This window comes from Trichomycterus rosablanca, chromosome 8 (genome assembly GCF_030014385.1).
Source record: "Trichomycterus rosablanca isolate fTriRos1 chromosome 8, fTriRos1.hap1, whole genome shotgun sequence".
NCBI lineage: Eukaryota > Metazoa > Chordata > Actinopteri > Siluriformes > Trichomycteridae > Trichomycterus > Trichomycterus rosablanca.
This window is the reverse complement of record NC_085995.1, coordinates 36557851-36571032: the sequence shown is the minus strand read 5'-3', so window position 1 is coordinate 36571032 and position 13182 is coordinate 36557851. Positions and strand designations below refer to the sequence as shown.

The following is a 13182-nucleotide window of genomic DNA, read 5'->3' as shown; positions in this document are numbered from 1 at the left end:
GCTGTACATGCCTCTTCCGACACGTGCACAGCCCTCCTCTTCTCGTCCCTGCATTCTGCACAGTCCCTCCCACCAATCAGGGTCCTTACACAGCGTATGGAGACCCACTTACCCACACATAGTCCGCCCCAAACCCCCCAGCAGATACTGTGGCCAACTAGTATCTGCTGCAGGCATTACTAATTATGCCCGCCAGATGGCGCCCAGTCGACCGGTGGCAACGCGGAGTTTCAAACCGAGGAGTTCAGAATCTCGATGCTGGTGTGCTAACGGAATATCCCGCTGCGCCACCTGGGCGCCTTATACAGATAGATAGAATAGATGGATAAATTAGATAGATACAAGTAACAAGCTCTAAAAAGATAGCTCTATTTAAAAAAAACTTCATTGTCCTGCACAGAGCCCTGACCTCAGCCCCATTAAAAAGCATGAGCTTTTATGACAAACATCAGTGTCTAGGGCACAAATTCCCACAGCCATCCAAAGTCTTGTGAGAAGTCTTCTCAGAAGAGTGGCTGCTATTCTAGCTGAAAAGGTCACATAAAGGTCTTGTATTTAAATTAGGATGTTCAACAAACTCATGGTAAGTTGTCCCAATACTTTTGACCATATAGTGTACCTGTTGTGACAGATTTTACAGTCTGGATCTTTACTCACCGTGGAATAAACAGAGGACGCGTTGGACACCAGGGACAGCGAGGAGCCGTGAACTGAAAGGTTGAGAAATGAACAGAGAGAGCAGGTTAAGTGACCCGGTCCTGACCAAACATCTGATAGCATCTATCAGCACAGTGACTCTGTCCTGATTCAGTACGATTAGGGAGAAGCTACCACATGCTGAAAACTGCTTACTCAGCAGCCCTCAGGCAAGCAATAGATTTATAAATTCCACATTACTAATGTTCGGAGGATTTTGTGTATGTATGTGGGTTTAACATCAACATAAAACTCTGTGTCATGCAGCCCTGAAGGAAAGCTTCACAATAAACACAGACCCTTCAATCAGTGCTAATGACATCAGCACCGTCTGACTGGATCAGCCGTGCTTAAAAAAACCCTGGCCACCCCCTCAGAGACTGGCACACAGATTAACAAACCGATAAGTAAGTACACTTTGGGTTTAATAAAAGCCGGAGAACAAAAGAGTTCATTCAGACGAGCATGGAGCTGCTCCAGCACCAAAATACAGCTTTAACCCCCCAGGTTCAGCTCCCTGCTTTAAGAATAAACAAGAGCTTAATGTGACCTTTAAAAAATGGCAAACTAACATCTTAGTTTGCCAAAAACTAACAATACACTAATGGTACACAGCTAAACAACCTAAACTAATCCAGTGGTTCCCAAATTTGTTCTGCAGTGCCCATGTTTTGAAGATAAGAATATTTCCACCCCCTCCACTCCGACACACACGTACACGTCTTTTGCTTCCAAATTCCACTGGATTCAAACCCTGTAATCCATACAAAACTGTTCTTATTGAACAAAACAAATTACCTTTACGGTAAACGTAACAGCACTTGTTGCAATAATAATCTTCTACCTTATAGTCTTGATTTTGTTGTTTTTCTCTCCCCCTCTGTTGCTCTGCTTCTTTTTTTCCCAGTTTTCCTCCCAATCTAGCCGTATCCAATTACCCGATTGCATTACGCTTCCTCTCTGCTGATGCTGATCTCCACTCCTGATTGAGAAGAGTGTGACTGACACACACCCCCTCTGACACGTGTGCAGTAGTCGACTGCATCTTTTCACCTGCACGAGGTGAGTTCATATGTGGATCAGCTTTGTGCTTTGTCTCTGTGCAGGCGCCATCTATCAGCCAGCAGAGGTCGTAACTACATCAGTTATGAGGTCCTGTCCGGCTTCCACCCTGTATGAACAACAGCCAAACTGCTGAAACGTCAGCTCTGGTGTGCTAGCGTGTTTTACTGCTGCGCCACCTGAGCGTCCTCGGGTGTGTGAAAGCTGCTACATAAATGAAACTTCTGTACACTCTCAAAAGCACATACAATGGGCATGCAGGCATCAGAACTGGACAGTGGAGCAATCCAGCTCAGTAAGTACAGAAGATGAAGGACCTGCTGGTAATGTCCTGGTACCAGATACTACAGGACTGTTTTGACTTCATAATAAGCGGGTGGTCCTAATGTTTTGGCTCAAAAATGCCTCTCTGAATAAAATGGCTATAAAACTTAACCAGATACCTGATCAACCATTAAACTAGAAGCTAATATTTTCAGACACACAACACACCGTTGTACTAGTGAAGCCGAAGCCGATACATGCCTCATCATCTTTCGTCTCTCATCCGCTGCTGTACGTTCAGCTGTGTGCTTTCTCATAAACTTGTCAATCTTACTGACTGTAGTCCATCTATTTCTCTGCATGCTTTGTTAGACCCCTTTCATCCTGTTCTTCAATGGTCAGGACCACCACAGAGCAGGTATTATTTAGGTGGTGGATGATTCTCAGCACTGCAGTGACAATGACATGGTGGTGGTGTGTTAGTGTGTGTTGTGCTGGTTTGAGTGGATCAGACACAGCAGCGCTGATGGGGTTTTAAAATGCCATGTCCACTCACTGTCCACTCTGTTAGACACTCCTACCTAGTTGGTCCACGTTGTAGATGTAAAGTCAGAGACGATCGCTCATCTATTGCTGCTGTTTGAGTTGGTCTTCTTCTAGACCTTCATCAGTGGTCACAGGTCGCTGCCCATGGGGCGCTGTTGGCTGGATGTTTTTGGTTGGTGGACTATTCTCAGTCCAGCAGTGACAAAGAGGTTTTTAAAAACTCCATCAGCATTGCTGTGTCTTATCCACTCATACCAGCACAACACACACTAACACACCACCACCATGTCAGTGTCACTGCAGTGCTGAGAATGATCCACCACCTAAATAATACCTGCTCTGTGGTGGTCCTGTGGGGGTCCTGACCATTGAAGAAGAGGGTGAAATAGCTTCTATATGGTAAGTGGAGCTGATAAAATGGACAGTGAGTGTAGAAACAAGGAGATGGTTTTAATGTTATGTCTGATCAGTGTATATACAGTATGGTGAATTAAAGAACAGAGTCTGACCTTCCTCCAGGGTCTCTCGGAAGGAACCAGAGGTGCTCATGGTGCGAGTTTTCTCCACCAGACTGAGCGACGAGTTGCGCAGACGATGGTCAGCGTGTGGATCGAACACCCCGTCCTGATTGGTCGGGTTACAGGAGGGGCGCTGGGCTGCAGCTGTGGTGGGACTGCCTGGGAGAGAGGAAAAGGTATCATCCAGGTCAGGGTTCACTTCAAGTCACGTACATCACATTAATTTTTTTTTGCTTTGCTTTCAAAACAAAACAGCTGGACTGGGAACCTCTGGAGAGAGAAAAGTTCAAAAGTCCAAGCAAAAACTGTTCTGATTTCAGCAGACGTCACAATGAACCATTTAGTCAAAGTATATTTTCTAAATAAATTCTGTTAGAATCTATATCAAATCAATAATTATAAAAATAATAATCTTCTTTAATATTGTGGTTTTGTTGTTTTTCTCTCCCCCACTGTTGCTCTGCATTAAATAAATGTGTGTCTGTTGTGTGTGTGTGTGTGTATGTGTGTGAGCGCACAAGCTTTACATGTGTATATACAGTGTGTCAATGTCTAAGTGTACACACGTTGTGTATGTGTGTGTGCACACTAGCAATGGAGTGTGTCATTGTCCAAGTGTACACACATTGTGTGTTCACAGTAGCATTGTGTGTGTATGTGTACTGTGTGTATGTCTGTGCAAGTGTTCATAGATATGGTGTGTGTATTTGGTCAAAATAACTGTTTGGATATGGTGTGTGTGTGTAGTGTATACAAGCATTGTGTATGTGTGTGAGCGCACAAGATTTATATGTGTATATACAGTGTGTCAGGGTGTAAGTGTACACATGTATTGTATGTGTGTGCACTAGCAATGGAGTGTGTCAGTGTGTAAGTGTACACATATTGTGCGTGCACACTAGCATTGTGTGTGTGTATGTGTGCGCAAGTGTACACAGGTATTGTGTGTGTGTTTGGTCAAAAGCACTGTATGGATATGGTGTGTGTGTATATGTGTGAGCGCACAAGCTTTATATAAGTATATACAGTGTGTCAGTGTACACACGTATTGTGTATGTGTATCTGCACACTAGCAATGGAGTATGTCAGTGTGTAAGTGTACACACGTATTGTGTGTGTGTGCACACTAGCAGTGGAGTGTGCAAATGTGTAAGTGTACACACGTATTGTGTGTGCACACTACCATTGTGTGTGTGTATTGCGTGTATGTGTGCGTAAGTGCACACTGGTATGGTGTTAGTGTATTTGGTAAAAAGAATATAAAATGAATATGATGTGTGTGTGTGTGGTGTGTACAAGCATTGTCTATGTGTGTGAGAGCACAAACTATATGTGTATATACAGTGTGTCTATGTGTATGTGTGTGTGCACACTAGCAATAGAGTGTGTCAGTGTGTAAGTGTACACATGCATTGTGTGTGCACACTAGCATTGTGTGTGTGTACTGTATGGTGTGTGTATTTGGTCAAAAGCACTGTATGAATATGGTGTTTGTGTGTAGTGTGCACAAGTATTGTGTGTGTGTGTGTACAGTGTGTCAATGTGTACGTGTACACGCGTATTGTGTGTGCACACTAGCATTAGGCGTGTGTGTATTGTGCGTAAGTGTACACAGGTATGGTGTGTGTGGCCCAAAGCACTGTGTTTATATTGTGGGTGTGTTAGTGTGTACACACTTTGTGTATATATGGTGTTAATATGGTGTGTCTATGTGTAAGTGTATTAAGTACTGCGTGTGTGTTGTTTGTGTGTGTGTTTACCAAGGGTGTTAAAGCTGAAGCGGCTAGCAGACGAGGGGGAGCTGAGGGTGGAGGCAGATGAAAAGGGGGAGGTAAGAGGAAAGTCTGGAACTCCACAGGTGGGATGAGAACTTAGCCAGTCATGTGTGTCCTCGTGGCTCCGCCCCTGCGGCATGTACCTGTGGAAGGACAACACCTTGATTAAATGAGTACACACTCCAAAATCCTGAGTGCAGGATGTTATAGCCGCGTAGGGAGGTTGACAAGTACGTCCCAATATTATAGGTGTCCACATACTTTTGGCCCCTATTTTAACTTACACTAAATCAATTTTCTGTTTCAGGTATTGTATCTATTTATAAAATATGAAATGGTTCAATAAAATCAAATCAAATCAAATCAATGCAGCTAAACACAAGCAAAGCTTTTAGCACCAAATCAGTGTGACCACATGCATATTTAAATGTACACGGTATGGCCAAAAGTATTTGGACAACATAAAAAAAAAAAAAAAGTGACCTCTATGTAATAGATTTGGGTATAAGACAGCTAACAAGCTGGTCAGGTGTCCACATACTTTTGGTCCATATTTTAGCTTACACTAAATCAATGCAGCTAAACACAAGCAAAGCTTTTTAGCACCAAATCAACGTGACCACACACATATTTGGACACCTGACCAGGAGCTTGTGACCTCTATGTGATAGAACAACAGCCACTCTTCTGAGATGGCTTCTCCAAACATGTCTTTATAGACCTTAAAAGGCCTTCCCTAAACTGTTTGGTCAAGGTTGGAAGCATGTAATTTCCTTTAAGTAATTGATTCATTACACCTGTTAACAACTGTTGTGGCTAAAAAGCATGAATTCAAAAATTAGAAGCGGTGTCCCAATACTTTTGTCCATATAGCGTGTGTGTCCCGCTTCCTTCGCACAATGTTACGGCTGAATGTAGAGCTATTAACTGGGAAGGGGAAAAAAAGCCAACAGGGGCAAATGTTTAGGCAAAATTAGGGGTTCCGATAGGGGTAGACAAAACAAGGAAGAAACGGGAGATAAGGTAATCTGAGATGAAGCAGAAAAAAAGAGTCCGAGATGAAAAAGGGCCGAAAGAGGAAGAGATCACAAGTGCTGATATAAAGAGTACTTTTATTTTTACACCTGAAAGAATCACATGCAGAGTCACGTCCTCAAACATCACATGTAGAAGCAGAACAAGCAAAAGATTAAAGAAGTTCAGACAGAACGAAACACAGAATGGATTATAGGGGCCCTGTATAGGGCCAAACTAATACTGAATAGAGCCCTCTTGCTCCTCTAGTGTTATCCTAACCTTTACAATATGGACAAAAGTATTGGGACACAAACACACAACCATGAGCTTGTTGGACATCCTATTTCAAAACCACGCACATAAATATAGTGTCTAACATTCATTCATTCATTTTCTTAACTGCTTATCCAATTAGGGTCGTGGTGGTGGTGGTGGGGGGTTCGTTGGTATTGGAGCCTATCCCATCTTTTCAATGGGCGCAAGGCACACAGTAACACCCTGGGCGGGGCGCCAGTCCATCGCAGGGCAGACACACACACACACACACTCATTCACCTATAGGGCAATTCAGTGTCTCCAATTAACCTGACTGCATGTTTTTGTACTGTGGGAGGACACCGGAGCTCCCGGAGGAAACCCACGCAGACACGGGGAGAACATGCAAACTCAGCACATACAGGACCCGGACCGCCCTGCCTGGGGATCAAACCCAGGACCTGCTTGCTGTGAGGAGACAGTGCTACCCACTAAGCCACCAAACTCCAGTGTGGTTCTGTAACAGGATGCCCCCATTGCAGCAAGTCAGTTCTTACCTCTTAGATATTCCACGATAAACTGTGTGCGGTATTGTTGAAAAGTGGAAGCGTTTAGACAACACAGCAAATGAGCCATGAAGTGGCAGATCATGTAAAGTTACAGAGCGGGGTCGCCGAGTGCTCTGGATTTTATCTCCAAATTATTTGGATCAGTGTTCAATAAACAGACAAATCATTTTAGTTTTTGGTTTAGTTTTTTAGATAACAACGATCCAACAGGATTGTTCAGAATACAAAAGCAGGTTCAGATCTTAATGGCTGGAATGATACAGAACTCAGGGCCTAGTAAACTAAAGAGACATCTACAATTCCTTCACAGCAACATCAATGGCTAATATCACATTAAGGCTTTAGGAAAGCCAAACTGCATTTAAAAAGCTAATTGATAAACTGTAGGTAACGTGCTAACTGTATGTGACTCACCTGTCTGAAAAGCCGGTACGAATGGTGCTGGGTCGGTTGGGGCAGGTGGAAAGCGCCTCCTCTTTGCCCGCAGCGCTCTTTATTAATTCCCTGCTTGCTGAAGTCAGATTTTCTCCGAATGCGAGACCATTGCAGCCTCCGTTACTGACTGCTGAAGCTTCGACAGAGCCGCCCTGTTGAACTGCAGCATGCCGGTTGGAAATGATGGTGGAGCTCTTCATGTTATCACAGGTAGTGATGGGGGCCTGCTTGGTCCCTGGCTTACTTCCATATAGCCTTAATGTAATAGAGGAGTACATTAAAATAAAAAGGGGGTCACGGAAGCCTCTTTTACACTTCACACCTGTGTAAATACCAGGCTACTTTTACCGCTGATGTCTTTTATGCAGACATCACATCAGAATCACACACATGGATGCCTTTATTTGTCATATATACGTGTACACGTGTTCAGTACATCGAAGTTCTATACACTGAGATGTTACACTTAGCAGCTGTTTTTATCCCAAGCAATTTACAATTGTGACTAAATACAACAGGGGGCCAACAACGGCAGCTTGGCAGTGATGGGGTTTAAATCGGTAATCTTTTAATCACTAATCCAGTATCTTAACTGCTGAGCTACCACTGCCCAGTTGCCCCACTGCCCAGCTGGGACAGTTGTAGCCTAGTGGTTAAGGTACTGGACTAGTTGCTGGTTCAAGAGGGAGCCAAGAGGGTTAAGAGCCTTGCTTAAGGGCCCAGGAGTAGCTGCATGGCAGTTGTAGCTTAGCAGTTAGTTCTGTATTAGTAGTCAGAAGATTGCTCATTCAATTCCCACCACTGCCACTGCTGGGCCCCTGAGCAAGGCCCTTAACCTTCAATTACTAGAATTCCTACAATTTGGATAAAAGCATCTGATAAATGCAGCAGAGCTGGGATTCGAACCCAACCTTACGACTGATAGGCCAAAGCTCCGTCTGGTATTATACATTCACAGAGTGAACTGCCCATTTCAATCATTAAAATATGACCTAAATATACACACTCACTGGCCACTTTATTAGGAACACGTGTGCACCTTCAGTTAAGGTTCACATCAAACATCAAAATAAAGGAAAAAAAGGTACTTTCAAAGGTGCTTGATTATTAAATTTTGCTAGTCCACTTCCGCTCAGAGCCGAGGTTGGAATCTGAACGGTGCTATCGGCCGGTCCGTGTCTACACAGACATGATTGGCTGTGTCTGGAGGGGGTTTGGCCAAACGGCCTAGTCATTGGTAAGTGCACTTGTCAGTGCTGGTCACAGGCCCGGATAAAAAAAAAAGGTTGCATCAGGAAGAGCATCTGGTGTGCCAACCCCTAATATGGGAGTAGCTGAAAGAAAAAAGGGCATCCCTCTATTCACTACCATATAATAGATACTAATGTCATGTCACTACAGTCATGGCTTTGTGATGGTTGGCTGGACAGATGGGTCAGCGTTATCCAATGCCCTCTGTCTCCTGTCACTTGTAGCAGATTAGCCACTGATAACGCAATCCACGTCATGTTGTGGTCAATCTAGCTTATTCTTGGTCTTCCTTGTCATCCATGTCCTGTCATAACACCACCTTCAGTGTTGTCATCTGGGGGCCTCATTACACACCCAAAGTAACGTAACTTGCAGTATTTCGTGTAGTTCAGTGGCTCCTTTTCTGTTCTGGCAATCTCGTAAACGTACTCAGTGGTCATCATCTTCCTCCCAACATGATAATATGCCATGTGACAAAAAGTCACCTCAGATTGCTTTTTTTCTTATCAGTCACCAGATCAGTATTCAGCAGGACACTCTTGAAATGTGGTAAAACAGGAGATTTGCAGATTAGCATTAGACTGTGCACCTGATAAAAGTTTAACTATCACGTAGTTAAAAGAAAGCCACAAAGAAATAAAGTACTGTTCTGAGAGCAAACAAGTGACCAACAAGGTATTAGTATGCTGTTCCTAATAAAGTGGTAAGGTTTTGGACCTAAATATATATTCTAAATATATAAAAAGTTCATAATGATGTCAACAAATGCATCAAAATCAGTAGTAACAATCTGCCAAGAAACTGGAAACAGGCCAATCTGACAGTAAAGAAATGTAACTGATACAGCCAGTGATGATCCAAAGTGCTACACTGTATGGCCAAAAGTATTGGGACAGCCCTTCTATTTTTCTAATTTATATAAACCATCTAAGCTGCTGTATGTATATTTTTGATCCTGCCGTTTTTTAGATTAGTCAAGAGGGCAGTATGGGCAAGAAGCAAGAAGGTCCTCGGTTCGATTCGCTTTCTGTGCAGAGTTTCCATGTTCTCCCCGTGTCTGTGTGGGTTTCCTCCGGGAGCTCTGGTTTCCTCCCACAGTCCAAAAACATGCAGTCAGGTTAATTGGAGACACTGAATTGCCCTGTAGGTGAATGGGTGTGTGTATGTGTGTCTTCCCTGCAATGGACTGGCGCCCCATCCAGGGTTATACTGTGTGCCTTGCACCCATTGAAAAGCTGGGATAGGCTCCACCCTTCCCCCCTTCAATTGGATAAGCGGTTAAGAAAGTGAGTGAGAAGGCAGTATTTAAACCATGGTGCACTACCTGCTTACCTCATTAGGTAAAAACAGTTTAAAACTCACCTGTGTGTGGTGGGCGACAATGTTTCCAAACCCTTTCCACCAGTCTGTCTAACTGGCTGGGACTGCCCTCCACTACCGGACTTCTGCAGCGATCCCAAAGCCAGGTTCTCCGTATCTGAGAGCACTCCCTTCTCCCGGTCTGTCTGGTTGGCGCTGGATCTGACCAAGCTGCGGCTCTTTGGGTTGGGCAATGTCGCTGTACCCTTGCTAATCGAGCTAGCATCAAAGGTGCGAGCGGCACCACGGGCCGTGCCCACGCCACCGTTACCGCGACTAGGACGAGGGAGACTTCGGTACTGCAGGCTGGTACGTGCGCTGGGTGAAAGGTACCCATCGTCAACACATGTTTGCTGGGTCACCATACGAGATGAGGTAAAGCCTTTGGATTTTGGGATCCTCCCCAGAGTGGCGGAGCCGCTGGTCAGGATGGCACCACTGGCAGTTATTATTGCAGTGCTGGAGGTTTTCTTAAAGCCGAAGGTGTTGGTTGGAGTATGGGTGTTCGAGCTGGTGGGTAACTTCTTGCCCTCGCTGGCGGGTATCTGTGAGTGTGGGGAGAAGCGACTTTTCTCTGACACTTTGATGTCATCGGTTTTGCCTGCAAGCAGATAAACGTCAAAGCATGAGCGATGATCAAGCATCACAGCAACACCATCAGTCTGGTCAGTTCTGACCTTACAGATGCCAACAATGATGCCAACCTCATTCATGCTCACACAAACACTAATTAGAAGTGGTAAGGATTACATTTATGGCATTTAGCAGATGCTTTGATCCAAAGCGACTTACAGTCTAAGCAACTGAGGGTTAAGGGCCTTGCTCAAGGGCCCAACAGTGGCAACCTGGCACTGGTAGGGTTTGAACCAGCGACCTTCCACTTACTAGTCCAGTACCTTAACTGCTACGCTACAACTGCCCTAAGAATTACAGCATCCAGTTAGGGCTATACATACAAGTCTATGCAGTGATAAGCAATGTACACTATATGTCCAAAAGTATGTGGACAGCTGACTGTTATCTTGTTGGATGTATCCCATTCCAAACCCATAGGCATTAACCTGCTCACAATCAACATTCTACTTCATCCCAATGGTGTTTAATGGGGTTCAGGCCTTTTCGTCATTTAGCAGACGCCTTTATCCAAAGTGACTTACATTACAGTTACAGTACAGTATACAGTCTGAGCAACTGAGGGTTATGGGCCTTGCTCAAGGGCCCAACAGCAGCAACCTGGCAGTGGTGGGGCTTGAACCAGTGACCTTCTGATTACTAGTCCAGTACCTTAACCTCTAGGCTACGGCTTGCCTCATAGACCTCACTTAGTCATCTGGAACAGGTAAGGGTCTTCCCACAAAGTTGTACACACCCAATTATCTTATACACATGTCTGCAATGTTTATAGCCAAAAAAGCTAAACTAAATAATTAGGAGGGGTGTCCACATACTTTTGGCCACATATGTATCTTAAATATTTGACATACCTCCCAGCTCTAAACACAGCAACAATCAAAAAGCACTTCTGCACTACTTCTCAAAAACCCATGACAGGGGTGTTGATGTGAAGGTTGTTGTTTCATCACGTACCATTACTGTGGACCTTTAGTGATTTGCAGTTGGTTGACGTCGTGGTTTTTGTCCTGGGAGAGGCGATGGCCACCTGGGCACTCATGCCCCGCCTCAGAGAGCCCGTCTGGGATACTGCATGCATTTTCCGTCCTGTCATGCTGCGCTCAGTTTCATCTGAGAATTCCGCTGGACTGCACCACTTTAAACCGGTTTCCATTCCGACGTCTGGGCGATGCAGATCCTCGCTGGTCCAGCTGCGTTCGATGGCTGAGCGCTTCTCTGCATCTGTCTGGAGCTGAGTGGTAAAAAAACAAATGCGTGTGATAAGCTGTGCTGCTGCTGCGATTTTACATTTCATGTCATTATCATAAGTCATTTTATCCTGGTCTGGGTCACAGAGGGTTCTGTTCCACCAGAAATCACTAGACTGGTGTCTGTAAATAAAACACACCCCCTTGCCAACGGTTTATATGAAGATCCGTATTGCACACAGAGAGTCACGCACCGATCCGCATGATCCCCCGTCTCACTGTGGAGGTGTCATTAATCAGCCAGCAGAGGTCGTAATTGCAGCAGTTATGGGGGATCCCTTCGGTCCGTACCTTATCACCAGGATTAAAATGATCTGCAATGTGAGCCACAGTCCATGTTGTGCTGGTGCACTGTGCCCAGTGATTCCGGGGAAGCAGGACCCACCGCGACCATGAGCAGGATAAAGCAGTGGTAAAACACAAAAATAACTGACATCAGCAGGGGGTCAGGCGGATCGGTAAAATGGGTTTCTTAGTTCTCATAACTCATCATTCTGACACACTATAAGGCCAAAACGTATTTGGACACCTGGCCATAAGCTTGTTGGACATCTCATTTCAAAGTGAGACGTTTCCAGCTATAACAACAGCCACTTTTCTGAGAAGGCTTCTCACAAGACCTGAAGCCTTGAAGTATGTCTGTGGGAATTTGTGCCCATTCAATCCAAAGAGCATTCGCATGGCTGGGCGCTGATGTTGGTCAATAAAGCCTTAGTTAACGTTCCAGTTCATTTCAAAGCTGTTCAGTAGGGTTGAGGTCAGGGCTTTTCTTCATGTCTTTATAGAGCTTGCTATGTGAATGGGGCACAGTCATGCTGGAACAGGACAGGGCCTACCCTAAACTGTTGCTGTAAAGTTGGAGGCATATCTTTATATAACTGATTCATTACACCTGTTAGCAACTGTTCTGGCTTAAACACATAATTTCACTATTTAGAAGGGGTGTCCCAATACTTTTGTCCTTACAGTGAACCTAATCAGCCGTCAGTGTGCTGTAGACTCAGCTGATGTGAAGTAAATCCAGATCTCATGTTTCTCTAACAAGGTTCCTCAAATAAACAGAACTCAGCACTTGTGCAGAACTGGCCAAGATGACTTCATCCTCCCTCAGAGCAGATTATTGTTCAACAGCTACTGAAAATACTCATAAAGCATCACCGCCCCAGAAAGAATTTTAATGGCCTCCAGTTGTTGTCGGGCCAAATTCGAAACACTGTAATCTCAACACTCGGATAATGAACTCAGACTCAGGCTCACGGTGGAAAGGAACGAGGGAATGCAGGCGAGCTGAGGGAGAGTGGAGGAGGAAGGGAGGATGCTCAAAACGGGACGATGAGCAAAACACTGAGCTGGGAGGTGACACATTTTTGGCCTGTGTTTCCTGGACCACTGTGTAATGCCTAGTTCACACTACACAATTTTTGCCCTGATTTTCGCTCACCGACTGGGACCTAGCATGTCAAATATCTGGTTCTGAGTTGCCCAACTGGCAATGAGCGCTATGTCGAACAACCAATGAGAACGCAATATACGGTGTAAGGGGAAACGCAGGGGA

General features: G+C 44.8%; 1 protein-coding gene across 3 annotated transcripts in view; it reads right to left on the bottom strand.

Annotated features, from left to right (window-relative positions):
• The window catches only part of nav2b (neuron navigator 2b), an 86349-nt gene that overhangs the window by 30852 nt on the left and 42315 nt on the right, over positions 1-13182 (bottom strand). For all 3 annotated transcript variants that reach the window (XM_063000817.1, XM_063000819.1, XM_063000818.1), the window contains exons 3-8: positions 11335-11611; positions 9751-10348; positions 7117-7392; positions 4847-5004; positions 3078-3245; positions 658-710 (exon numbers count right to left, since the gene is read on the bottom strand). In XM_063000817.1, the coding sequence (XP_062856887.1) occupies positions 658-710; positions 3078-3245; positions 4847-5004; positions 7117-7392; positions 9751-10348; positions 11335-11611 (1530 nt within the window). The remainder of the gene's footprint in view (positions 1-657; positions 711-3077; positions 3246-4846; positions 5005-7116; positions 7393-9750; positions 10349-11334; positions 11612-13182) is intronic.